The 26,974-nt window shown below is 39.4% G+C and overlaps 1 protein-coding gene across 2 annotated transcripts in view; it reads left to right on the forward strand.

Annotated features, from left to right (window-relative positions):
- LOC138804125 (COP9 signalosome complex subunit 2) overlaps positions 1 to 12,005 on the forward strand; it is a 28,127-nt gene extending 16,122 nt beyond the window's left edge. Inside the window, exons 5-13 of one of the 2 annotated variants that reach the window (XM_069988401.1) lie at positions 329 to 439; positions 562 to 639; positions 2,561 to 2,735; positions 3,184 to 3,362; positions 3,482 to 3,534; positions 6,546 to 6,643; positions 8,840 to 8,922; positions 10,372 to 10,430; positions 11,255 to 12,005. In XM_069988401.1, coding sequence (XP_069844502.1) covers positions 329 to 439; positions 562 to 639; positions 2,561 to 2,735; positions 3,184 to 3,362; positions 3,482 to 3,534; positions 6,546 to 6,643; positions 8,840 to 8,922; positions 10,372 to 10,430; positions 11,255 to 11,399 — 981 coding nt within the window. In that variant the 3' untranslated portion in view covers positions 11,400 to 12,005. The remainder of the gene's footprint in view (positions 1 to 328; positions 440 to 561; positions 640 to 2,560; positions 2,736 to 3,183; positions 3,363 to 3,481; positions 3,535 to 6,545; positions 6,644 to 8,839; positions 8,923 to 10,371; positions 10,431 to 11,254) is intronic. The other variant, XM_069988402.1, reaches the window with a different exon arrangement.
- Positions 12,006 to 26,974: the final 14,969 nt, after the last annotated feature.

The raw sequence follows: 26,974 nt of genomic DNA on the forward strand, positions 1-26,974 counted from the left end.
GTATTTGCTATTTAGTAAATACCAGATAGGGTTTGGTGGGTAAAATACACGTGATTAGCTCTTGTTGAAATGTATCATATATCTCTGTCAACATAGATGAGTTACTAACTGGGAAGCACATACCTTTACTATTAAAGCATTAGAGCTGAAATAGATCTTGGCACTTAACTAATTTTTTTTTAATTTGGTCTTTTAATTATGGGATTTTAGAAGACATTAGATAAGATACAAATAATGTGTCCTATGTATATTAAAGTTCAAAGATGCACTTTTAGTTTGTTCAAATTAACTTTATTAACAGGTACAAATTTGCTGTTTACAATTATAGAATTCTGATTTTTTATGTCAGATGGATTTACTGCAGGAATTCTATGAAACAACCCTGGAAGCTTTGAAAGATGCTAAGAATGATAGGCTGTGGTTTAAAACAAACACAAAGGTAACAACGGCAATTACATTGGTTATGTTTGAAGAGTGGGTGGGTGTCCTTAGTAATCTTTCCTAAATATATTAATCTTCTGTTAAATATTTTTGATTTTCATAAGTTTGCTTTCTTTACAGCTTGGCAAGTTATATTTAGAACGAGAAGAATATGGAAAGCTTCAAAAAATTTTACGACAGTTACATCAGTCCTGCCAGGTAGCATTGCCTTGTTTGTTTGTTTTTCTTGGCATTTCTTTTTAATAATCAAAAAATGTGACATAATTGTATTCAAAATATCATTTAGTGATGTTTTTGTTCAGACAGCCGTCCCACAAATAAAATTTAGGAATACGTTTCGAGGCTGGAGCTACAGGATCATGGCCTATATAAGGAAACCTTGTCTCCATAGAAACAAGAGCAAAAGTGAAAAACACGTTAACTTTTTTTTTTCCCCCCAGTTGTGGGGTTTGAACTCTGGGCCTAGGCACTGTCTCTGCACTCTTCAGCTCAAGGCAAGCGCTCTACCACCTGAGTCACAGCGCCACTTCCGGTTTTCTGAGTGGTTTATTGGAGATAAGAGTCTCATGGACTGTGATCCTCAGATCTCAGCCTCTTGAGTAGCTAAGATTATAGGCATGAGCCACTGATGCCGGGCAAAACGCCCGGCAAAACTATTACATTTCTTCTTGTCTTAATACAAATTTCAATCTTATCATTTGTGGAATAAAGTACAGGTATCAGTAAACAGATCACTTGCAATTCTTAGTAAAAATAAGCTTGGTATTTTGATATTCACCTCAAGAATATAAGGCACAAATATTATACCATACATAATAACAATATTTTATGTTTTTACTGAGAATATATGAATCCTGAAGCATGGCTGTCTACCAGACCTTGAAGATACTAGAAATGTTCTATACCCCTGTTAATCCAAAATAATAGTGCTAGGTATGCATAGCTGTCAAACATTTGAAATTTCAATTAATTGAAAGAACAAGATGGTCAGGAGTGTACAACTCTGTTTTTACTGGCTATCATACTTGTGTTTTTTTTTTTAATCTTCATCAAGTAGCATTACTAATGAAGTTTTTTTAAAACTTTGTAAACAGCACTATAGTATGTAGTAGTTTGGTGGAATTATGTTTAGACAAATATACAACATGGATGTCATTTTTTTTCTTTAAAAAAAATTTAAGCTGGGCATCGGTGGCTCACACCTGTAATCCTAGCTACTCAGGGGGCTGAGATCTGAGGATCGCAGTTCAAATACAGCCAGGGCAAGAAACTCTGTGAAACTCTTATCTCCAATTAACCAACAGAAAACTGGAAGTGACACTGTGGCTCAAGTGGTAGAGTGCTTGCCTTGAGCTAAAGAGTTCAAGGATAGTGCCCAGGCCCAGAGTTCAAGACCCAAAGCTGACCAAAAAAAAAAAATTGTTTTTTTATTATAGAGGTAATGTACAGATTTTTTTTCATATCTTATATTGTTAGTGAATAAAACCAAAGTGCACAACTCAATAGAACAGTATATTTTTGCTTAGTGTATGTAAGTGTTTTATATTTACAGACATCTGACTATACACTATACTCAAAAGTTACCACCTTTGTGATTCCTTTGACATGCCTCTAGGAAAGTTAGTCCTTTTTGTTCTTGTAGGTACTTGGTTTATGCTTCAACTAGAATCAGTATCATTTACATTATTATTCGTCTGCAGCAAATTAGTGTTTAATAGTATATTGTGAGCAGTTGGCGATTGCAACTTTATCTTCCTTTGTATTTCCCCATGAGGCACTCTGGAAGTACTTTTTGATTGAATAGGTGGACCTAAAGCAGTTACACACACACACAGTGCCCCTTGTTCCTTTTTTGCAGTAGTTCATGCTGGTTAGGCACTTTATCAGTTAGGCTGCTCACTTTGGCCACTTTTTTCTTATTCAGTAACTGGAAGTAAGAAAGATGGGGGAGTTCCATTTGGCCACTGCAAGTGGTATTTTGGGTATACCAGTTCCTAAATAAAACTTGTAGTACTTGTTCATCAACCGTGGTTATAAGTGAAATATTTCCTGACTAAGTCAACTAAATAGTGCTAGGTTGTCTGAATTCAATCTTAACTGAAGTATTTGCATTTCCTAGACTGATGATGGAGAAGATGACCTGAAAAAGGGTACACAGTTATTAGAAATATATGCTCTGGAAATTCAGATGTACACAGCACAGAAAAATAACAAAAAACTGAAAGCACTCTACGAACAATCACTTCACATCAAGTCTGCCATCCCTCATCCACTGATCATGGGAGTCATCAGAGGCAAGTTTGGTTGGGAGAGAATGTGCAGATACGGGGCGATCACAGTTACTGTGTGTGACCACATGACTGGAGTATTTTTCCTGCTGTGCCAAAAATCATGTCGTATTAAAGACAATGAAATGGTCTAACCTTTGAGAGAAATTAGGATGGATTCTTGTCCTATGAAAGATAGGACTTCTGATAAATTACATTTCTTAATACTGTCTTTACCAGAAGTCCCGTCCCAATGGATTCTGTTCTGTTTCAACTGAAGGTAGAAATTTGCAAGTGGTTGTCTGGCTGATGTTTTATGAGGAATTCAATTATATATCCTGGGACTATTGCTGTTTAGGTTCTAAAGTTAAAAGACTGGAAGCTAATGAAATTGTTTCCATTTGATCTTCATAAAGTAGTTGGTCGGCTTACAAAACTGAAAATGTTCTTTTACTCTCATATTTTATTCTTTTAGAATGTGGAGGCAAAATGCACTTGAGAGAAGGTGAATTTGAAAAGGCACACACTGACTTTTTTGAAGCCTTCAAGAATTATGACGAATCAGGAAGTCCAAGGCGAACTACTTGCTTAAAATATCTGGTCCTCGCTAATATGCTTATGAAATCTGGAATCAATCCATTTGACTCACAGGAGGTGTGTGTAGTTGTTAGTTTCTTTTATCAGCTATCTTTTAAATGGCATTCTTTTTTTGTACATATACATAATTCGTTTTTTGTGTGTTTTATTTTGTATTTCTTCTTTATTGTGTTTAGGCCAAGCCGTACAAAAATGATCCAGAAATTCTAGCGATGACAAATTTAGTAAGGTAAGATTTTATATTTCAGTTAAGGTAAATTTCCTTAAAGCAGTTAATAAAGGAGAGAGGAAAAAAGAAACTTCAAAATTCAGTTCACGTTCATTATTTGCTCTTTTGTATTTTTGTATGAAATTTTATCTTCTAAAGCCGTTTATTATTCTGTTTCTACTAGTCATAAAATTTTGTAAATTATCCGTTGTTTGGTTTCTTGTTTGCTTTTCTCAGAAGCAAGATGAAAATAACCATTTAAAAGTGTCCTCTGAGTAGTTCTTGAGATGGAGGGTAAGAAAGCAGAGGATCAAAATGGACATTAATGTTACCGTGGCAAAAGATGTGAATGAAATGGTGGTTAGCCCTTATCAGTTACTACTAAATATAATTATAAAAGGTTAAACAAAGGCTTAAAAGGGCATCCTTATTTCTGCAAAAGGAATCAGCAAACCTTCCTCTCAGCTAGGAATAAATGATCCTCTAGTCCTCTTTGGACTTTATGGAGAAGTATAAGAAGCCTCCTAAGTTGCTTCAGGTCTTTGTTGTGGTTGTACAGCTAAGTTTACCAGGGCTGGAATACTTTCATGAGGACAGTCGCACAGGGTCTCTTGCAGATACATCTAGATAAATTGGCCTTTTTCCATTAAAATAAATTGTATTATAAATGATACGTCAGCTTCATATGCTGGGAGAAAATAGTGGCTCACACCTGTAATCCTAACTACTGAGGAAACCAAGATCTGAGGATCGAGGTTCAAAGCCAGCCCAGGCAGCAAAGTCTATGAGACTGTTATCTCCAATAAACTACTCTCCCTACTCCTCTACGCCCCCCCGCCCCCCCCAGAAAAAAAAAAAAAAAAAAAAAACAGAAATGGAGCTGTGGCTCTAGTGGTAGAGGGCTACTAGCCTTGAGCAAAACATTCAGGGACTGCACCAAGGCTGAGTTCAGTCCCCAGGATCAGCACACACACAAACCTTAATTTTAGCCATAAGAAGTAAGAGTCAGGATTTTAAGGATTCTAAGAGCATTTGGAGGATTTAAAAAACTCTATAAATTGCCATATTATGACATCGGAATTTTCTGTTTGCTTCTTTAATCTACTTTAATACATTTTTATTGAATCAGGTTGATTTTAGTTATAAAAAGACACTTTTCCATCTTAATTTCAAGCAGTTTATCTTATCTCCACTTGGCCACATTAACTATGAATTGATCTGGTTAGAAATTCAAAATGATTTTTAAACTAGATGAGGTGACTCACATCTGTAATTCCAGCTACATGGGAGGTAGACATTGGGAGGATCATAGTTTGAGGCCAGCCTGGGTAAAAAGCTTATGGGACCCCATCTCAACCAATACAAGCTGGGCCTAGAGGTGTATACCTGTTATCCTACCTGCAAAGGAATCCTAAATGGGATCTTGGCTCAGGCATACAAAAAGCATTCTAAAAATGCCTAAAAGTGACAACTGTTGTGAGCATGGTTCAAATAGTGGAGGACCCTGGCAAGCAGGTTAAAACTCTTGAGTTGAAACCTCACTATCACCCCCCAAAAAACCCTTTTTAAACATTTTACTTAACTTCAAACTACTTTTTTTAACTATTTATAACACGACATTGCTAAAGAGCACTTTGAACTTTTTAGGAAAATATTAAGAAAAAAATTTAGCCCTAGAAACGATCATTTTATAAAAAGTAAATTGGTTACGTATATTAAGATGGATTGAAGAGCTCATTTATCAACCCTTTGAAAAGTAGTGATATTACCTTTGTATTTTATATCTATTTGCCCCAGTGAAATTTCTGTCCGTGAACTTAGAAACTTAAAGCTATAAAATTTTTAGTCTGACTAGTGACCCTGAGTAGTCCTCCATTTTGTATAACATTAAGGAAAGGGAAAAAAAAAAAAAGAAAAAAGCAAGAGCAAGTAATGAGAAAATACCTCACAGTTAAAATATGTGTGTGCAAATAAGATAACGTGCAAATGTTTTCAGTACTTGAATATATCCTCCTATAGTAGATTACAGTAATGTGTTTGGAGTAGGTAAGAAAGTAATGCTTCCTAATTTTATCTTCCTAGTCAGTTGCCAGCAGACTAGAGGAAACTAATTCCTGTTGGAGCACTTGAATCACCTGTCCCTAACACGAAGTTACATTGCGACCCAACAGATGGAAGCACAGCAGAGGCGTGCAGAATGTTGAGGATATGTCTTACATATAAAGCAGACAGTGGTGCCATATCCAGAAGGTTGGCTTCTTCCTTCTCAGCACCCTTAGCAATCCCATAGTGCCTTACAGAACTACTGCGAGAGTAGATACCAGATCCCTAGAAACAATACGAGCACAATTCAGCCCTCGGCCTGCTGCAGCAGGAGCCCCACTGCTCTCTGTGTACGCTCATTCATTACCCACCACTGATGTTGCGCTTACAGTCTCTGCTCTAAAGCCAGAGAGTTTGGACAACCAAAGAGTTTATTTTGAAAAGTTTTGACAATTGCTGGTAGCTTTCTAGAAGATAAAACTGAGGAATAATCTTCAGAGAGGATATATTTTTCTACTTAAAGATAACACTGAACTCCTTCATAGAGTACTAGTAGTGGTTTCTTACATTAAGAGTGATTAGGAGTCAAATGAACAATTTAACTTGAAAGCAACGGCACTGAATAGTTATGTTTCATTGTCAACATTTAACAAAACTAAGATTTTTTTTTCAATAGTTAAATATACATATAGTCCATAACCAGAAGACTTGTTTATTAAGTATTACAAAGGAAATTGAGGAAGGGGTGGGAATGCTGGAAATTAAGTCTAGGCCTTATGCATGCTAAGCATATGCTTTACCACTGAGCTGCATCTTTTACTTGGAAGCTGATTTTTTTTTTAAAGCAAGAGTGCGTATATGCTTAATTCAATTTCTGTGGTTTAATAAAGTAACAATTTAGACTTTTAAGTATAAAAATTGAGAAACAGGCTCTGGATTATGATTAACATGAATTCATGTTTGACAAAATTTACTTTTTTTTCTATCAGTGCCTATCAGAATAATGACATCACTGAATTTGAAAAGATTCTGAAAACAAATCATAGCAACATCATGGATGACCCTTTCATAAGAGAACACATTGAAGGTATGCTTCTTCTGATAACTGAATTCTCTTTCCATTACTGTAAATGCTTCTAAATCCTGTCACAACATACAAAGCTACTCTGCTACTGGGTTCAATTTCTCAGCACCACACAAACAGAAGTGGCACTATGGCTCAAGTGGTAGAGCACTAGCCTTGAGCTGAAGAGCTGAGGGACAGCGCCCAGGCCAGAGTTCAGGCCCCATGACCGACCAAAAAATAAACAAAAACAAAACTCAGCCAATTTCATTTTAGTAAAATCAAGTTCCTAGCTGATGTTTTGTTAGAGGTGGCCTTTTACACTTTATCTTTCTTACTCTAACTTAGGTATTATTGCAAATTAGTTTTCCATGCTTAAGTTCAAAGTAAAATGATTTGTCAAAAGCTTTCAAAATATTCTGCTATCTATAGGTAATGGCTTAGGTGCATTTACTACACAAAGCAAGGTCACATTGCACGTCTTCATGCTTGTAACTGAATGAGATTTTTAGTAACTTACACTTAATTGCCAGACAAAAATCATCTCTTTGTTTTGGGGGTCACTTGCAGCTCGAGTGTAATCACCCTATTATGGAGCTTTTAGGAGATTTTTTTTTGGGGGGGTCCAGTTGTGGGGCCTGAACTCTGGGCCTGGGTGCTGTCCCTCAGCTCTTCAGCTCAAGGCTAGTGCTCTACCACTTGAGCCATAGTGCCACTTCTGGCTTTTTTCTTTTTTTTTTTTTGCTTATGTGGTGCTGGGGAATCGAACCCAGGGCCTCAGGCATGCAAGGCAAGCGCTCTACCACTGAGCCACCTTCCCAGCCCCTTTTAGGAGATTTTTTTTAATGACCTTTTGGAACAATTCATTTAAATACCTAAATTCCAGGTGCATCAGAAAATTTTGAAGAATAATTTAGAAGTAACACCTATCGTTTCCTTCAATTGTCATACTGTTTTTAATGACTAAATTGTTTAGGCTTATTCTCTAAAAATGGTTATCAAACCTACATAATGTCATTTGGTATGCCAGAAAGTTAGTAGGCTAAGAACAGGTAAAAAATAACTTTGCTTTGAAACTCAGATTCATCATGGTTTCTACAGATAGAAGATTGAAAATTGTCATTTTTAGACCAAATAGATCTAGGGGTGTGGCTCAAATAGTAGAGCATCTGCCTCAAAACATAAGACTTTGAGTTCAAACCCCAGTGTCATCAAAAAAAGCAAAATAACAATAGAAAAAAATGTAAGCCAGGCACTAGTGGCTCACATGTATCATCTCAGCTCTTTGGGAGGTAAAGATTGGGAGAATCCAAGTTCTAAGCCAGCTCACACAAAAAATTAGCAAGACCCCATCCTAATTTATAGCTAGGTTATCTCAAATACATGGGAAATGTAAATAGGAGGATCCAGATCCAGGTCAGCCTGGGCATACCTTCAAGACCTTATCCCAAAAATAGCTAATGCAAAAAAGCAAAAAAAAAAAAAAATGCCAAGGGCATGACTAAAGAGATAATCACCTGCTTAGCAAGCAAGCCCCTCTCTCTGTGCCATAAGGTCAGACCCAGTACTGCAAAAAGAAAATTCTTCAATGAGTCTTGAATGGTAGTGTACTTTGTAGGTGTAGACAGTATAGAAACATTATCCATGAACTCAGATCCAGTTTTTAAAATTAAAAAAGGCAATTGTATGTTAAAAAAAAAAAAAAAAAACTTAGGGAATTGAAAAAGTACCTGAAAAGGGTAAACAAAGGAGGAGGCTGCAATGCTTGGTAAGAAATGTATGCATTATCCTGCCCATGTAATTGTAGCCCCTCTGTACAGTATGTTCTCAAATAAAATAAAATAATATTAAAAAAAAAAAAAAAAGAAAAAGTACCTGAAATGTAATACTATAGATTTGAAAAACATAGGGCAGGGAACTTGGCTGTTACGTAGTCAGAGCTTTTGCAGAGACCCTGTTCATGGTGTGAAGGGCTGAAGGACATTGTAGTGGAGTTTCTACAGAGCAGGGGTGGAACAAGCATCACAGGAGAGGAAGCCTCTGGTCACACAGTGTATCCATTGGACCCAGCTATTTTTAGATATAAACACTCTTGAGGCCTCACAAAGCAAAAAGATACATTTCGAGAGGATCTCCCATAACTGAATTAAAATGGCTTAGAAGTATGTGATTCATGAAGATATACAAGCAATTATATACAAATCTATTTTTGTCTTTCAGAACTTTTGCGAAACATCAGGACACAAGTGCTCATAAAATTAATTAAGCCTTACACAAGAATACATATTCCTTTTATTTCTAAGGTACTTGTATTCATGGGTTTTAATGATGTTTATAATTCTGATAAATGTATTATATTCCTTTTCCCAAGAGTGACGCTAAATTGGAGGTGTTACATATATATTTTAATTTAGTGTAATTTATCTGTTTTACTATTAGGTGTGGGTATAAATTGAGTTTAGGGGAAAAGGTCATTAACTTTGTATCCAAACAATTTTTAATTGCTAAACTTCTAAAGATTTCTCCAGCCCATCACAATAGTGATTAAAATGTAACGTAGATGAAGACCCACTTAACCACTATAAAATATACTTCAAAAGAAGCTGGGAGCCGAGGGCTGGTGGCTCACACCACACCTGCCTAAAAAGCTACTCAGGTCTCTGAGACCTGAGGATCATGGTTCAAAGCCAGCATGGGCAGGAAAGTCTGTGAGATTCTTTATATCCAATAAACTACTTAGAAAAGGCCCGAAGTGGTACTGTGCCTCAAGTGGTAGAGCACTAGCCTTGAGCACAAAGTGGCTCAGGTACAGTGCCTGGCCCTGAGTTCAAGTCCCAAGATAGGCCAAAAAGAAGAAGAAGCTGGGTGCCAGTGGCTCAAGCCTATAATCCTAGCTACTCTGGTGGCTGAGATCTAAGGATCATGGTTCGATGCCAGCCTGGCAGGAAAGTCCATGAGACTCTAATTATTAACCACTAAAATAGCCAGAAGTAGATGTATGGCTCCAGTGATAGAGCACCAGCCGTGAGCATTGAAGCCCCAAGACTGGCACAGTTTTTCAAAAACTACAGAATTAGGGGCTGGGGGTTAAGCCCAGCAGAAGGGCGCCCACCTGGCACGCATAAGGTCCTGGGTTCGGTCCTCAGCCCTGGGGAAAAAAAAAAATACAGAATTAAGGCTCTGGTTGTAGATCAGCAGTAGAATACTTGCCTAGCATTGCATGTGCAAGTTCCTGAGTTTGGTCTTTATCAGATCTATGTTTTAGAAGATATGTTGAAGCAATTACGATTTTTATTTTTATTTTTTGTCAGTTGTGGGCTTGAACTTGGCCTGATCAATGTCTCTGAGCTCTTCAGAGCCACAGTGCCACTTCCGGTTTTCTGGTGGTTAATTGGAGATTAAGTGTCTCACAGACTTTCCTGCCCAAGCTGCCTTTGAACTGTGATCCTTAGATCTCAGCCTCCTGAATAGCTAGGATTACAGGCATGAGCCACCAGTGCCCAGCTTGCAATTATGAATTTTTCCTTTTTAAAAACAACTCTCTTTATACCTAGCTCCGTAGGCAAGCGCAGCACATGCCTAGCATGTCTTAAAGTACAAGGTTCAACCACCCACCAGTATATGGGGAGCAGGGGGAAAGATCAAGCTTAAAAATAGAAATTAAACCTTTTCCTTTCAGTGGTGGAAATGAATTTAAAATCAGAATGATCATATAAAATGTTGGAGCTTTTAAAATGAATCTTTTTTCATAGGAGTTGAACATAGATGTAGCTGACGTGGAAAGCTTACTGGTGCAGTGCATATTGGATAAGTGAGTAATCTAAAACTTCTTAAAACGCAGAATGTTTGGGACCATACGTTTTGAATTGTAGATTTTTTTCACAAAGAGTATTCTGTGGTTATGATTTTCTATTAGAAGAGATATTTGTATAGCTGGACTTTTTGTTTTTATTTTTTTGTTTTTGTTGTTCATGGAGCTTGAACCCAGGGCCTCAGCACTGCCCCTGAGCTTTTTCAGTCGTCAAGGCTAGCACACTGCCACATGAGCCACAGCTCCACTTTGGGTTTTCTGGTGGTGAATTGAAGATAAGACTCTCATGGACTTTCCTGCCCAGGCTGGCTTTGACCTTCATTCCACAGATCTCCTGAGTAGCTTAGGATTATAGGTGTAAGCCCACCAGTGCCTGGCTTGTATGGACATTTTTGATTAATTGATAATCTTAAACATATGATCTCATAAAGTTCCATGTCTTTTCAGAAAGTTTTTCATTTTTGTCATGCCCTATAGACAGTGAAATAATTATTAATGAATAGTAAGTTTTATGTTTTTAAGCCTAGAGTATATGTTACAAAACAGTTTTGGAATTTTTTTTTTTCTTAAAAGTAGTAAGTTACTGAAGCTTTACTAATACCATTTGCCCTTGATTAAGCAGATTAAGTCTATCAAAAGATTCTAGAGGTAGATGAAGTCTGGTTTCCTGCTAGTTGGAAGAAGCTAGTAAACACTGACTCACTCTAAATTCACTCATTTAACAAAGGCAGCAGGTTTTTCTCCTGCATTTACTGATAATGTGAATGTTAGATGAAACATTCAGGAGTCATGCTTTGTGAAAAAGTATCTTTATTTATTTCCAGCACTATTCATGGCCGAATTGACCAAGTCAATCAACTCCTTGAACTGGATCATCAGAAGAGAGGTGGTGCACGGTATACCGCACTAGATAAATGGACCAACCAACTAAATTCCCTCAACCAGGCTGTAGTCAGTAAACTGGCTTAACAGAGAACAAGCTTTTATAGACGTGCTTAAGACAACAGTGCAGAGATGTAATCCTTAAAAGAACTGGGAAAGGCAAAACTACTGTCGGTTGATGTGTCCTGAAAATTGTTGGAGTTATGGCAGAAGTGCTTTTTTGATCAGCTGGTTTGTGTTTTGCTGCTGCATTTATCCCAAGAAAAACAGCTTTAATCTCCAGAAGAAAACCAAAATACCATGGGATTTATGCTGTACTGACATCTTGCCCTAAACACACAACATCATAGTAATTTGTCATGGGCAACATGACCAGAGAGAAGATGTTTGTCATGATTTTAAATACACTGACATGCTACTGTTGGTTAAATTTAAACATGTTTTACCTGCAGAAATTCTCTCACAAATAACCTGCAATAACTTGAAATGCATACCCTTTTGAACACTTCCTTTTCTCATGTATAAATGAAAATGTTTGCTGCATTTTGCAAAATGTCAATTCTCCAGAAAATGTGTCCGTATATTTCTGTACCTGCAGTGTAGTAAAGGTTTAGATGAAACCCCATAATTACAGTGGCATACTGTCACTTAGGTTTCAAGCAGCAAAATAAACAGTGCAGCTCAGAAATTGTAGTTTGGTTCTTGATGTGTTTTTATTACTTTTGGGGTTGTTTGTTTTGTGTTTTTAGAACCTTAGAAATTTGAAATTACTTTTATCTTTGGTTAATAATAAAAAGCCTGGAAGCACATACTCTTGGTTATTTGCTTTCAGGTTTTTTGGTTTTGTTTTGTTTTTTTAAGTAGTCTTTATTGGTAAACTAAGGAGAACTACTTTCTAACAAAATGCTTGCATAGTACTATTTTGACAGTAATGCTTTAAAGGAATAAAATTTTTTTTAAAGAATGATATTCCTTTTAGAAAGAATAGATTTTTAACTCTCAGATGTCACTTTAAGCAAATATGCCAGAACATAGACAGCTAATGAATGTTACCCTGTGTAGCAACTGTGCTGGAAGGTTGTTTTCTAATGCCAGCAACCTATCGTTGCTCAGAGCCTGTTGGGTTTGCATTCAAAGTTAATTAAATCACAGGCTATTAGTTTCATGATTAAACACTGTTTAAAAACAACAACAACTGTTGCCCAGCTTAATGGTTAGCATTATTTGGCACACCAAATGGTAGTTTTCAGAAATCAAGCCTAACTTTCAGATAATGTAGAAAGTATGCACCTGGCTTTGAAAGCAATCCCAAAAGAGTTTCGAAGGATTTGGTTACTAATATTGCAGTGGCCTTCCAAGGTGACTACCTTTAAAGGAGGAACTCAGCTCCTTTGAATGTATTGAGTTTGAGATGTATTTTTTTTTAACGTTCACATTATTTTATAGTGTCAAAAGGAAGAACTGAGATGAACATAATTCTTTGGTTTTCCTATTGCTTGTTATGTCAGAAATTGAGTGGCAGTTCAAAAGGAAGACTGTTGTAACAGAAGAGTGACTACCAAGAGCTTTGAGCACTAAATCAGATTTTATAAACATTGGAAGGAGCATGGACTTCATTCAGACAAGGCATGCCTATTCAGTTTTGTCAAATTTTACGAAAATATGTGATATATATTTATACTAAAACTATATAATCCTTAGACTTAGAGAACAGTTAATGTCTTTAGCAGATTAAAAACAGTATTAAATTCAGGTATCAGTTGGAAATTGTAGAAAACGGAAAGAAAACACAAGACAAAATGTCAATGGTAGGGAATAAAAAGTTTAAGCTATTATAAAATTATGTGTATTTTCTTCTCTTTTGCATAAATCATGTGTGAAAAGTGTGCAAAAAAAATTTTTTTACAGGAGTGATACTAGGATTTATTTTTCAATATAATTTGGACACCCTTTGTTACCCAAATAAAAGTGCCAAGTTTCTATGCCTGTATTCAAGTATGTATGCATGTGATAACCTTGGAAAGGTAAAGCCCTGCTTAACTTTGACTTGATGGGATTAGAGTGGGAAGGATTTGAATGGTGGGATTTAACTCCTATCCTCCAGCGCTTCAAATGCCTATTTCTCCTGTAGTAACTTTGCTGCCTGTAGTTAGTGTATCCTCTGTGTTCTGGGACTTACGTATTTTTTTACTCTGGAAATCTGGGCCAAGAGTATATGATACCTAAAGTTACAATTCTCACTAGTGAACTATATATGTAACACAGGCTTGATTTGCTATACTTCTCAGATGCAAATTTGTTCTTTTCTAGTTAGTCCTGTGCCATTTTAGTTCTAGAACACAGAGTTGGGAGGGGGGTTGCTTTTAATCTATGTAAACATTTTTCTGGAGGGCTTTTTTTTTCTTTTTTGCATCAAGTTTTGTGTCAAATTCACATCTTATCAAAAATATAACCTTAAGGGAAGTTTAAAAAAAAACTAGTCAGCAAATTCCTAGAATTTTACCCGTTGATTAAATGTTTCTGTGTTTCATGAAAAAGTATGTGAGTACTTGGTGTCATACTGTAATATGTTCATCTTTTTCTCCTTCTGAATGGTGTAGAGATAACTTGAAAGTTTTGACATAAAGAAGACCATCTGAGTGCCAGTGTCCTGAGAGGCAAGTGACTTTTATGTTTTTTTTAGCAGCTATGAATTGATAATCTTGTCACTTAGTCTCTTGGCTTCATATTCCTTAGCTGAGTGGTAGTTTGTAACCAGTTATATAGAATTGAGAACATCAGAACCCTTGGGATATGGCATATTAGCTAGCATGTTTCAATTTACTTTCCGTCCATATCTTTAAAAAAATAACTTGCCTATTTTTGTCTGTCCCTTCTGCTTCATATGTCTGAAATTTACCTGTTCATTTCTTCTCTACAAATGTGAAAAGGAGTCAGGCACCAGGTTCATATTTGCAATCCTAGCTACTCAAGAGGCCAAGATGCAAGATCTAAGAGGATCACAGTTTGAAGCCAGCCTGGGAAGAAAAATGCAAAAGACCATCTCAGTTAACCAGCAAAATGCTAGACTGGAGGCATGCCTAAAGCAAGAGTGCCGGCTGTAGTCAAGCAAGCCTAGTGAGCTCCAGGCTGAGTTCAAGCCCCAGTACTGGCAAATGAAAAAGGGAGGGAGGAAGAAAGTAAGGAAAGAGAGAGAGAGAGAGAGAGAGAGAGAGAGAGAGAGAGAGAGAGAGAGAGAGAGAAGAAAAAGGAAGAAAGAGAAAGGAAGGAAGGAAGGAAATCTGCAAGTGGTCCTTCTAAGTACTTCTGTTATAAACTTGTATATTTCCTTATGGACTTGAACAAGCTACTCTAAGGTATCTATCTAAAAACACTGGACCTTAATTTATAATTATCTCATCTGATATATCATTTATGATCTTAACCTGTAGTCTAAGAGGATTCCAAAATTCTCATCCTTGAGAACCCTTGGTTACAGCTGACTTTCTAAACTGGTACCTTAACTCTCATTTTTGTGATTACTAATGAACTTGCACATCTCTTCACGGACTTAATCACCTCTCAGTTTCCCCCCTTCTATAGACTGTTAATCACCTTTTCATCACTTTGATAAAATACCTGAGATCTTACACTAGGAGGCAGCAAGTTTTCGTTTCACTCATGGTTTGCTTTGAAAGGTTTCAGTTCCACATTCCGTGTTGGCCCAGTGGGCTTTTGGTTCTGTGTCGCGTTAGTACATCCTGGAGGGAGCACAGGCTAGAGGAAGCTGTTGAGTGAGTCCAGGGTAGCTGGGAAGTGAAAGAGAGAATAGGAGAGGACAACTTCCTAGTATCTTCTCCAAAGACATATCCCCCATGACCTAACTTACTTCCTTTTGGTCACGTCTAAAAGTTCCAACACTTCTCAGTAGCCCCATGGGATGGGAACCAAACCCTCAAAGTACAGACTTCTGGAGGAAATTTGCATTCCAAACTGTATCCCTACTCTTCACTGCCTTTATTATTGTCTTGTATTTCACTGATTTGTGGGAGGTTTTTGTCTTTTCTAAGCACTAACCTCTGATCCAGTTTAGACTCAAATATTCTCTAAAGCATTATACCTCATATCCTTTATTGAATGTTACATCTACCCTGTTTTTTATATCATCACCCATACATTTTTAGGCCTTGTTGAAGAAGTCTTTTCCTACACACAAACACACACACACACACACACACACACACACACACACACACACACACACACACATAAAATGTTAACAGTTTTAGTTTCCCCCTTTATACCTAGGTCTTTGTTGGAGTTCATTTTGTTCTATGACTTGAGGTAAAAAGTCCATTTTTCTCTCCCTTAGAGTTGAATACATTTTCTCCATACAATTTATTGAATAAGGATTCCCTAGTGATTTTTCTGCCCAACTTCCTACATATGCTAGGTGTATATTGCAGTGTTCTCTTATCTGCTTAATTGTTCTGTTTGTTTCTTGACCAGGGTCCTCTTATGCTTAGTGTCATTAAAAAGCTATTCTTTTTCATGAAAATTTGAGGAGATTGTGTTTGTGTTTGCTTGTTTGTTTTGTGGTGTGGGGAACTGAACCTGAAGCCTCACACACACTCTGCCATCGAGCTATATTCCCAGTGTATCAGCATTTTTTTGTTGCATTAATTTCCAGATATTTATAGCTTATGGTCTCATTTAATATTTTCTGACTAGTTTTTACATGGCTAAAGGAATAATATTAGTATTTATATACTGATTTTTTTTTTGGCCAGCCATGGGGCCTGAACCCTGGGCCTGGGCACTGCCCCTCAGTTCTTCAGCTCAAGGTTAGCACTCTACCACTTGAGCCACAGCACCACCTCAGGCTTTTTCTGCTTATGTGGTGCTAAGGAATCAAATCCAGGGCCTCATACATTCAAGACAAGCACTCCTACCACTGAGCCACCTTCCCAGCCCATGTACTGATTTTTGTATCTACTAACCTTATTGAATTTTATCAGTGTTGACCTGTCTTAGTTTCCTTTTTTACTCTGTCTCCTCTTGCTTTCTGTCCCCTCTCTCTGTTCTCTCCCTGTTCCCTCCTCTCTCCCTCTCCAACTCCCTCTCCCACTTCTGTTCTTACTTCCTCTTTCATTCCCCCCCTCTCTCTCTTTTGCACTCTTTCTCTGCTGGGATAACGCATAAGTGACACCACAGCCAACTTAAGACCCTCTTAGAGCTGGGAACATGGCTCAGTGGTAGACTGCTTGCCTAGCATACATGAAGCCCTTGAGTTCGATTCCTCAGTACCCATAAACAGAAAAGGCCAGAAATGTCGCTGTGGCTCTAGTGGTAGAGTGCTAGCCTTGAGCAAAAAAGAAGCTCAGGGACAGTGCCCAGGCTCTGAGTTCAAGCCCCAAGATGGCAAAAAAAAAAAAACCCTCTTAACTTGACAGTGTAATGTTGGGTTTTTTGGTTTTGGTTTTGGTGTTGTTTTTTTTCGTCAGTCATGGGGCTTGAACTCTGGGCCTGGGCGCTGTCCCTCTGCTATTCAGTTCAAGGCTAGTGCTCTTCCACTTGAGCTACAGTGCCGCTTCCAGCCTTTTCTGCTTATGTGGTGCTGAGGAATCAAACCCAGGGCCTCATGCATGCGAGGCAAGCACTCTACCACTGAGCTACCTTCCCTGCCCAGCAGTATAGTTTTTATATATGTTTTTATTTTTATCTGGTTTAGAAATTATGTTGCATGTGATAAATATCCATTAGCTTAAAACTAAACTCAAGTATCCAGGGCTATATAGAAAATTTTTTTTAAAAATTTCAACCCCTATTCTTAGATATAAAGTTACTAGCAACAAATTATTTTCTGCCCTAGAAACAATCTATGCATAAGAATGCTGTAATTTTTGCATAAATGGAATCTGACTCAATGTTCTGCCACTTGCTTTGTAACAAATGTGTCTATTTTAAGCTGATATAAAAAGACACTGCAGGACACAATGCAGTATGACATTTCATGGCATTATATTCTTTTGTTCTTGACTGCAGCCTAAAGTGCCTGTAAAGAGGCCTTTTGTTTTAATGTGTATGGTAAGGAGCCTAGGAGTTTTACAATAAACAATATCTCGTGATAATGGCTCATTGTTTTGGGGGTGGGGGGGAATTCCAGCAAATGTCTTGGTCAAATGTCACCATGCATCTGATGGTCAGCAAACTTGAAGTGGGACTCCTTCCCAAGTAGATTCCACGCCCAGTCCTAAAAGAATGGAATTGTGTGAAGACAAATTTAACCAGTGGGATGTTTGGCTAAAAAAAACTGGGACCAAGATACACCCACATTCTTTTTTTTTTTTTTTTTTTGCCACTCCTGGGGCTTGAACTTAGGGCCAGAGCACTGTCCCTGAGTGCTTTTTTGCTCAAGGCTAGCACTCTACCCTTGAGCCACAATGCCACTTCCAGCTTTTTCCATAGACGTAGAACTGATGAAGCAGTGCAAACACTCTACTACTGAGCTACAGTCCCAGCCCACTCCCACCATTTTTTTTTTCTTTGTGTCAGTCGTGGGCACTGAACTCTGGGCCTGGGTGCTGTCCCTCAGCTCTTCAGCTCAAGGCTAGCGCTCTACCACTTGAGCCACAGCACCACTTCCAGGTTTTTTCTGCTTCTGTGGTGCTGAGGAATCAAACCCTGAGCCTCATGCATGCCAGGCAAGCACTCTACCACTGAGCCACCTTCCCAGCCCCACTCCCACCATTCTTAAGACCTCTCAGCTAGTCCAGTTTTTTGTTGTTGTTGTTGTTTAGAAGTAAATTTCACAGAACACTTAAGGCTATTACTGTTAGCACTACTGTCGATTATTTGAATGCCTCGTGAGGTATATCCACTGCTGTGAGGACTGCGTTCAGCACAGGAAGCTCATTTAATCCTCAAGAGTCACACCCAGGCAAGTGCTAACCTTTTCTGGACTCTTCCCCATTCATGAAACAGTAACAGGTTGAACGATGCCTTCCAGACCACATCTCTAAGTGGGGTACTGGGATCCAGACTGAGGCCAATCTGATCCCTGAAGCCACAGCGCCAACCTCTGTGCTCACCTACACAGCCTGTCCCTCCTTTCCTACCCATTGAACTTGTTCTGTTGGTCTATTGGCATTCTGTCTTAGCCAAAATAGCATATTACTTTTTTTTTTTTTTTTAGTAGTTTGGTGGTGCAGGAGTTGGAACTCAGGGCTTTGTACTTGCTAGGCAGGTACGCTACCCCTTGAGCCATGACCTCCCTTCTAGAAAGTACTATCTTGATTCGGCCCAGACCACCCCTCACAGAAGCAAAGTCATCAGACCATCAAACTGAAAGCAAGGAGTTCACATTAGCCAGCTTCCCTCTTCCTGAAACGTGGAGGAAGATGGCACGATGATCCACTCTGCCTGCCACGTGGACCAGTTCCCCAAACTCTTAGTTTCAAATAGGACCTTGAATCCTGTGAAGGATGCTAAACTCACTGCCTCTAGCCCTGCCCTTCAGAAATCCTCAGTCAGTATCCTATTTCCTGTCATAATTTTGGCAATGCCTGATATATAGGAAGGAAACATCACGCACAAGTAAATCCCAGGTCCTCTGTCTTCCTTTTCTTTTGATGTTATATTCCTAGTTCACTATCCCAAACCACATCTCTTCCAATCTATTGAGACTTCAGTTGTCCTGCTTAATAGATGTTTAGGTTTTTCATAATTAAGAACATATGTCTGGCGGCTGGGAAGGTGGCTCGGTGGTAGAGTGCTTGCCTTGCATGCCTGAGGCCTTGGGTTTGATTCCCCAACACCACATAAAGCAGAAGAAAAATGGAAGTGACACTGTGGCTTAAATGGTAGAGTGCTAGCCTTGAGCTGAAGAGCTAAGGGACAGTGCCCAGGCCCAGAGTTCAGGCCCCAGGACTGGCAGAAAGAAAAAGAACATGTATCTTACCAGGCACTGGTGGCTCACACTTGTAATCCTCGCTACTCAGGAGGCTGAGGTCTGAGGATCATGGTTCAAAGCTACCCTGGGCAGGAAAGTCTGTGAGACTCTTTTTTTTTTTTTGGGTCCGGTCATGGGGTCTGAACTCTGGGCCTGAGCGCTGTCCCTCAGCTCTTCAGCTCAAGGCTAGCGCTCTACCACTTGAGCCACAGCGCCACTTCCAGTTTTTTGCTTTTTGCTTATGTGGTACTGAGGAATCGAACCCAGGGCCTCATGCATGTAAGGCAAGTGCTCTACCACTGAGCCAACTTCCCAGCCTGTCTGTGAGACTCATCTGCAATTAACCACCAGAAATCAGGAAGTGGCGCTGTGGCTCTGTAGTGGCTCAAGTGCTCACCTTGAGCTGAAGAGCTGAGGGACAGCGCCCAAGCCAAGTTCAAGCCCCACAACCGACAAAAAATAACATATGTCTTTGTTACTTTATTAGTAGTTGTATAAGAGGGTTTTATCTTGACATCTTCATATATATGTACAATGTACCTTGATCAGACTTCCCTCCCAACACTCCCTCATCTTCCCTTCCTTTTCTCAAACTAATCTCATTGAGTTTCATTATTCATTGTTCATATGTGGATGTGAAGGATTTTTATCATATTCAGCCTCCTTTATACTATGCCAACCCACCCCCTCCCACCAATATACACACCCCAGACAGGGTATGTTCCACCTACCTAACATTCATTTCTTTAAAAGTACATGTTAATTACTCAAAGGGACTTCACACATATACACACACATAAACAAAAATATAAAGAATGAACAGTTTCGCGGAGGGCTGGGAAGGTGGCTCAGTGGTAGAGCGCTTGCCTTGCATGCATGAGGCCCTGGGTTCGATTCCTCAGCACCACATAAGAAAAATGCCGTAAGTGGCGCTGTGGCTCAAGTGGTAGAGCGCCAGCCTTGAGCTGAAGAGCTGAGGGACAGCGACCAGGCCCAGAGTTCAAGCCCCACGACCGGACCCAAAAAAAAAAAAGTTTCACGGAAATGAGTGGATGTGGAGACCATCATATTAAGTGAAATAAACCAGGTTCAGAAGGATGGAAATTACATATATTCTCTCAGATGTGGATGATAGAGCTAAAAGATAAACATCCATAAACACAAACCACCGTGTGTGTGTGTGTGTGTGTGTGTGTGTGTGTGTGTGTGTGTGTGTGTGTGTGTGTGTGTGTGTGTGTGTGTGTGTGTGTGATATGTATACAAATGTGGGAGAACTTAAGGGGATTAGAACTGGGAGTGGGAGGAAAATAGAATGTGAGCAATATTGAAATACTGACTTATGAATGGCAATGACATAATAAATCTCAACAAAAGCTGTTGACTACTTGGGAATTGAGGTCTAGGGAAGTTGAGATTGGGTGAGGGCATCAATCTGTGTTTAGTTTTCTTCCCAGCTTGAGGGCAAAGACAACCGAGGATTTCTTTCCCATAATCCATTATCCCTCAGGGTGATGGCACGTAGGCAAGACAGATTCTATCTCCAGTCTTTCAACATGAAGCTGCCTATTGGATTACAAATTCCAGCAAGGTCAAGAAACTGGGGGAAAGGTACATATAGGGGGTTTTCCCCCTTGAATTCTTGGCCATAGAAATGTACATAACTCAGAAAAGTTTTCTATCTATTGGAGAGTGTTGTATATCAACAATTTAGGGAAATATGAAGGCTGTACAGAAATCAATAATGCCAGGCACCAATGGCTCACACCTGTAATCCTACTCAGGAGGCTGAGATCTGAGGATCGAAGTTCCAGGCCAGTTCACCAAGAAAATCAATGAGACTCTTCCAATTAGTCACTAAAAAAGACAGAAGTGGAGCTTTGGCTTAAGCACCCAAGCCCTGAGTACAATCTCCCATGACCAGCACACACACACACACACACAATCATTTCACTGATGATAATCGAGGTAACATCAGTATGGTCACAATTTTTATAATAGTCTATCTCCTTGATTACCACCTAAATCTGTTGAGAAGGTGGTAGAAAAGCCAGGTCCAGAAGGTAACTTTGTGTGTGGGTGTTGGTCGTAGTGCCTGAACTCTGGGTCTGGGTGCTGTCCCTCAGGTCTTCAGCTCAAAGTGAGCGCTCTACCACTTGAGCCCCAGCGCCACTTCCAGTTTTCTAGTGGTTAATTGGAGATAAGAGTCTCATGGACTTTCCTGCACAGGCTAGCTTTAAACCATGATCTTCATATCTTAGCCTCCTGAGTAGCTAGGATTACAGGCATGAGCCACCACCTGGCATCAACAACACATTGCTTTCTCTTGTTTGCATGAAATGTCCTGAAAAGGCAAATTAATAATAGAGACAGGAAGAAGATTGATGGTTGCTTACTGCTGTGAGTAGTCATGAGCTTTATGCTAACTGAGCAGAAGGTGTTGAAAACGTTCCATAACAGGCTTCTAGAAATGTTTGAATCAATTGACAAAGTTACTAAAGATCATTGAATTGTATGTCAGAAATGAGTGAATTTTAGGGTATAGAATATGTATTTCCATGAAGTTAGTTATTAAAAAGTCCATGTACCATTTTTCTGCTTTTCAAAAGCTACATACTCATGTCAGTGTACAAGAATGCGGGGGGGGGGGGCAGGAGGGAGGATGGGATGGGAAGGGGAAACAAAGGTGGAGGCTACAATGCTTGATAAAAAAATGTACTCATTATCTTGCTCATGTAATTGTAACCCTCTGTACAGTATTTTCACAATAATATATATATATATATAAACAAAAAAAAGAATGCAGAGGGAGAAAATAATCAGCATATTCCAAGAGATTGTAAATGATCTTTATCCCCCCCATACCTTGGATGTGTAAGTTTTATATAGTTAAGAAGTGTATGCCCTGATTTTCTTTTCTTACTTTCTAGATTTCTCTTTTTCACTTTATTTCCTTTTTTAATTTTCTTTTTGTGGTTGATGTTGTGGTTGTTTTATCCAGATAAGGTCTCATTATATAGCTTGTACTACCTTCAAATGCACGATCTCTCTACCTCCACTTCCCTTATAGCCTACTTTCTGAATGTGAATCAAAGCCTTTTACTAAATATCCTGAATAATAGTTACTAAATAACCTGAATAATATTTCATCATGGAGCGATTACAATCTACTTATCAGTACTTCATTGCTGGAGATTCCATTTCATAAGTAGTATATGTTGACCATCTTCATAAAAAGGAATCAGAGTCTTATTATTTTTCAGTCTAGTTTATCTCCAGTATAGCCTATTTTACTATTATTTATTAATTTAATGTTTGTTAATACCTGGTATTGAACTCAGAGCTTTATACTAATACAACTTGCTTGCTCATACCTGGTGCTTCTACCACTTGAGATATGCCTCTAGCCCAGCTTTTGGTTAGTTATTTTGTTTTTTTTTTCCCCCTTTTTCATATAAAACACTTTTTAAATTTAAATTTATTTTTTGTAAGGGTGGTGTCAGAGGGGTTACAGTTACATAAGTAACATTGTTACCTCCTCCCTTGTTTTCCCCTACTTTGGAGACAGACTCGCTCAGACTTCTGCCAGGCTGGTTCTGAACTATGTTTCTCCAGCTCTCAACATCCAGGATTGCAGCTGTGGGCTTCTAGGTGCCTGGGTTCTATCTTACACAACTTGAATTTAGAAACATGACCTTTGAATTCAGGGCTTCTTCAACGGGTGAAGTAAGACCTACTTACAGTACAGAGAATCACTGACAATTTCAATTTCAAAATAGTACAGCAGCCTCACAGCAGAAGGGGGTTACTTGACTAGACTTTGCCTATGTTGGAGAGGGAGGGGGCCAAGCAGGTATCGGAGTCTGAGATCAACACCTACAGGAGGAGATGTTCTCCAAATACTGGAGGAGGACTGCAGTGTAGCAAGAGATCAGAAGGAAGCCAAGTGCCCAGGGGAAGGATGGCTCAGGTACTAGACCAGACTCCTGGGAATCAGTGTGTGCCCTGGAGTTGGGAGTAGGCTGGTGTCTTGTCTGGAAGCCAAGAGGAACTCAAGCATAAAGAAATTGTCAACTCTCCCAGCTCTTGTCAGAATTAAGGTAGATCCAAACACAGCAACAGGAACCCAGAAATGAGCCTTGTCACTAGGGCAAAGATGGTTTTCTACCCACTCTCATGAAAGGGCCTAAAGGGCACTGTGTGAGCCGTGTATGGAACCATACCTCACCCTGCAGCTATTTTTGGTTGGTGTTTTTTCTTTCCGGTGGGTTGTGGGGCTTGAACCCTGGGCCTGAGCGCTGTCCTTTAGCTCAAGGCGAGCACTCTACCACTTGAGCTACAGTACCACTTCCGGTTTTTCTAGTGGTTAGTTGGAGATAAGAGTTTCACAGACTTTCCTGCCTGGGCTGGCTTTGAACCACGATCCTCAGATTTCAGCTTCCTGAGTAGCTAGGATTACAGACGTGAGCCACCGGCGCCCGGCTGTTGTTTTAAAAGTCATGCTGACTGAAGTCTGAATTTACATTCAGCAAAATTGACCTGGTTATGTATGAGATTTGACAGATGCAATCATATGATCACCACCATAATCAAGAAATAAAAATCACTCCAAAAAAACAAAAACCCCCACCAAAACCAAAATATCCCTCATGTCCTGTTTGTGATCAACCTTTCTCTTATCTCTTGGAATCAATGATCTGCTTTTTGTCCAGTCATATCTAATCTGGGCAAGAGTGGCTCAAGCCTGAAATACTAACAATATGGCAAGGCTCAGATCGAGAGCCCCCACCATTCATGTGAGACTCCTCAACCAATAGCTGGACTCAGCGGTAATGGCCTGTTCTTCTGGATACATAAGAGGATGAGATCAGTATCATAGCTCAGGCAGAAAAGTCCCCAAGATTCCATCTCAACGGAAGCTGAGTGTCATGAAGCATGTACCTGTTATATTTAAAATACAGAAAATAGTGTGTACATATATTATTTTGTATTGTCTTTTTTAAAAAAATAGTGAAGCCGGGCGCTGGTGGCTCACACCTGTAATCCTAGCTACTCAGGAGGCTGAGATCTGAGGATCGCGGTTCAAAGCCAGCCTGGGCAGGAGAGACCGTGAGACTCCTATCTCCAATAAACCACCAGAAAACCGGAAGTGGCGCTGTAGCTCAAGTGGTAGAGCAACTCACCTTGAGCTGAAGAGCTGAGGGACAGCGCCCAGGCCCAGAGTTCAAGCCCCACAACTGACAAAAAAATAAATAAATAAAAATTAAAAAAATAGTGAAAGCTAAGTACTTCTGATGAGTCCATGTGAGAGATTTCTTTAGCTGGAGAATACAGACACTTCCTACTTTTACCATTTTATTGATTGCTTAACTGATTGCAGTTGTGGGGTTTGAATTTGGGGGCCGTGTGCTGCTACTGAGCCACGCCTCCAGCTAGTGTTATCATTTTAAATGTCTTTTCCATGTATGTTCAAAGGCAGGAAGACACATTCAGAGAAGATTGTCAGATCTCAGCCTTCTGAATATGATTATAGGTATGAGCCACAGGCACCTCGCTAAAAACTAAAAAAAAAAATGGTTCAAATGTAATGCCTATCCTATGTGAATGTTGTTATTTAAAATTATAAACTGAAGATCTGGCATCTTTCTTGAAGAAGAGCTTCAGAAAAATCTTCAAACATTCTCTAGGTTATATCCTAGTCAGTGTCCTATTTTCAGTGTTGTTATTCTTATGGTTTGTTGTTTTTGTTTGTTGTTGTTGTTTTCCAGGGCAGAAAAATCCCCCCAGAGTTATATATAAGCACGCCAAGGCATCCTCCTTTTTATTTTATTATTTTGGAGGATGAAAAGCTTTTTCATGCCCTCCCCCCTGAAAACAACAAAAATCTGTTTTATCAAGCACCATAAAAAGTCACAAACTGCACTGAGCCTCCTACACACTGACTGTGATTGTAGATCTCTTCCTTCACTTCTTGCCTCTATTCTTGGGGCCTGGGATTTGAACACATTTTCTCTTCTGAATTCAGATTTAACACTAACATGCTTAGTCACCACATCCATCTTACAGCGCCTTTCTCCAGTGGTGGAGGAGCGGTTCCTTCAACATAAGAACTCTACTAGGAGAGGCAGGTTGTGTTTTCTTAGTTCACATTTGAGCCTGTCCTGTCCTGAGATGACAAGAGAGCCTATGCATACTAGTGACCAACAGAGAACCAGACAACCACAGTCTGGTACCAGTGGCACACACCTGTAATCATAGCTACTCAGGAGGCTGAGATAGGAAGATGGGAGTTCAAAGCCAGCCTAGGACAGAAAAGTCTCTTAAGATTCTTGTCTCGGGCTGGGAAGGTGGCTCAGTGATAAGAGTGCTTGCCTTGCATGCATGAAGCCCTGGGTTCGATTCCTCAGCTCCACATAAGCAGAAAAAGCCGGAAGTTGCACTGTGGCTTGATGGTAGAACACTAACTAGCCTTGAGCTAAAGAGCTGAGGGACAGCATCCAGGCCCAGAGTTCAGGCCCCACAACTGACAAAAAAAAAAAAAAAGATTCTTGTCTCCAATTAAAGAGCCAGACTGATGCTGCGGTTCAAGTGGTAAAGTGGTAGCCTTGAGTGAGAAAGCCAAGTATGAGTATGAGGCCCTGAATAAAGGGATAAATTGTTACCAGATATCAAGGAAGAGAATTTCTCCCAAATAGACAGAATACATAATCAAAGACTTTCTGACGTCAGTCTTTTTTTTTTAATCAAAACCCATCTTTCTCACACTATTAAACATTATATGTATCTACGATGTAGTCTTAATACCTAACTCCCCCACCCCCGTTTTGGTGATGAGGTCTCATTATCTAGCCCAGACTGACCCCAAACTTGAGATCCTCCACCCCAATGCTGGGGTTACAAGGATGTGCTATTAATCCTGGCTTATAACATGCGTTTCTATGTACACAGATGTACACTTCTTGTCTCTACTTTTTTTTGGGGGGGGGTTCTGGTTGTGGGGCTTGAACTCTGGGCCTGGGCACTGTCCCTCAGCTCTTCAACTCAAGGCTAGCACTCTACCACTTGAGCCACAGCGCCACTTCCGGCTTTTTTCTTTTTGCTTATGTGGTGCTGAGGAATCGAACCCAGAGCCTCAGGCATGCAAGGCAAGTGCTCTACCACTGAGCCACCTTCCCAGCCCCTTGTCTCTACTTCTATTGATACGCAGCAAACAATAAATGGAGAGATCTGGGTAGAGAAAAAAACTCCATGTTAATCTCAGTCTCTCTCCAACATAGCTGACCGTTTTTACCAATCACTTCAAATGAAGATGCCTGGGAAAGTTACTATTTAAAATGATTCTGTCTACTGTCATTTGTCAGCTGCCTTGACAAATCTTCAAACCCTTGTACGTAGATGACACCTATCTTGTCTTCATTGCACAGAAGAAGCAGAGCTAAACCTACAATTCTTAACTACTTTTTGTACAGGAAGTGAATCTTGATTTGTTTAGGTTATTGTTAATAAGTACTATTTTATTTGTTTGTTTGTTTGTTTTAGTCAGTAGGCAATTTGAGTTCAGGGCATCACACTTGGTAAGTGAGTCAATGTACCCTTTGAGTCAATAGAGAGTATCCTGCTTAATCCTGGTTTTCTGTCATTTCTCTGGTCCAATTACTTTAGCTTTTTCTCTAATTTCTTGCTCAAATGTTTTTTGTCACTTGTGGAGACAGACCGACCTTGCGCAAGTTTTCCT

The sequence above is a fragment of the Dipodomys merriami genome, unplaced genomic scaffold (genome assembly GCF_024711535.1).
Source record: "Dipodomys merriami isolate MVZ:Mamm:240054 unplaced genomic scaffold, mDipMer1.0.p SCAF_357, whole genome shotgun sequence".
Classification (NCBI taxonomy): domain Eukaryota; kingdom Metazoa; phylum Chordata; class Mammalia; order Rodentia; family Heteromyidae; genus Dipodomys; species Dipodomys merriami.